A 1,139-nucleotide genomic window follows, 5' to 3' on the forward strand; every position below is an offset into this window, starting at 1 on the left:
GAGGGGCGGGAGGTGACGCCCGAGTGGCGGGAAGGGCCCCTTACTTAATCCAGTGCATCAGCTCCACGGTGTCGGGGTCGTAGAATTCCCTCAACTCCGACAGCTCGTCCATCACTCCCGGCCAGAACTGTAGTGAAAAGCAAAACAAACAACAGTCACCCTCACCCCCAGCGGTCGCTGCGGCGGGGACGGAAGAGCAGGGGCTGCAGGGCAGGAGCTGACTGGGAACTGCTTGCTGCTGGGCTGGGCCACCGCCAGGCGACAGTCCCAGCCTCTAACTATCGAGGTGACAAAGCGTCAGGGTTGTCGACATGACGAACGCCCATTCCCTAAGCGAGTCCACTGCGAACAGGGACCATTTCCTCCAAACCTGCATGGCAGGCATTGCGGCCTGGGCTGCCCTGCCTGCGGGTGCCCGCCGTCCTCGCGGGGACGGGAGCCTGTATGACACACGCAGTGAGGGCACCGCACTCCGTAGAGAGCAGGTCCCGGGGGAGCAAAGCTCCTACTTCATTCACCTCAAAACTGGTCTGGAAACATCTCTATGTGCAGGATTCGCACCATCTGAATAGTAAGTCGAAACCAAAACTGATCAGAAGGATTGAGCTGGTAGTGTTTACTTGACTATCTGGAAACAGACCAGTCCTCCTACCAAAGCCAGCTCCCCCGAGGCCAGGGAGGGAGTCCTAACCCCAAGGGCACTCTGCCGGCAGCCCACCAAGCCACGCGCCCATTCTGCGCCAGGTGAGCGCCAGGAGGCACGGCCGTCCTACCTTGCAGCCCAGACAGAGCAGCGTCAGCAGGGGGACTGCGTGCCGCACCACACACACCTGTGGAGACAGTGTTAGTGACAAGTGTTTGGGGACACGTTTGGCTCACAGTTTTGCTTTGTGAACATATGACTTAAAAAAAAAAATGATAGAAATACAATGTAAGGGAGCATTTAATGGGGTGTCCAACATGCAAAGCCACCGAGCCATGGTCAGGGTCGGGGTTGCTGCCCATGCTGCCCCCTAGTGAGGCCAGAGGGCAGGACACGCAGAGCCTGGAGGCTGGTCACCACTGCCCATTGCCCACCGCTGTCAGGTAGCGCATTATAGTTACACTAGAGGCCCAGTGCACAAAAATTTGTGCACTTG

The 1,139-nt window shown here is 58.2% G+C and overlaps 1 protein-coding gene across 1 annotated transcript in view; it reads right to left on the minus strand.

The window, feature by feature from the left end:
- The window catches only part of DPY19L3 (dpy-19-like 3 (C. elegans)), a 29,912-nt gene that overhangs the window by 11,802 nt on the left and 16,971 nt on the right, over positions 1–1,139 (minus strand). Inside the window, exons 14-15 of the mRNA XM_005861270.2 lie at positions 774–830; positions 45–127 (exon numbers count right to left, since the gene is read on the minus strand). Of these exons, the coding sequence (XP_005861332.2) occupies positions 45–127; positions 774–830 (140 nt within the window). The remainder of the gene's footprint in view (positions 1–44; positions 128–773; positions 831–1,139) is intronic.

The sequence above is a fragment of the Myotis brandtii genome, unplaced genomic scaffold (genome assembly GCF_000412655.1).
Source record: "Myotis brandtii unplaced genomic scaffold, ASM41265v1 scaffold1466, whole genome shotgun sequence".
Classification (NCBI taxonomy): domain Eukaryota; kingdom Metazoa; phylum Chordata; class Mammalia; order Chiroptera; family Vespertilionidae; genus Myotis; species Myotis brandtii.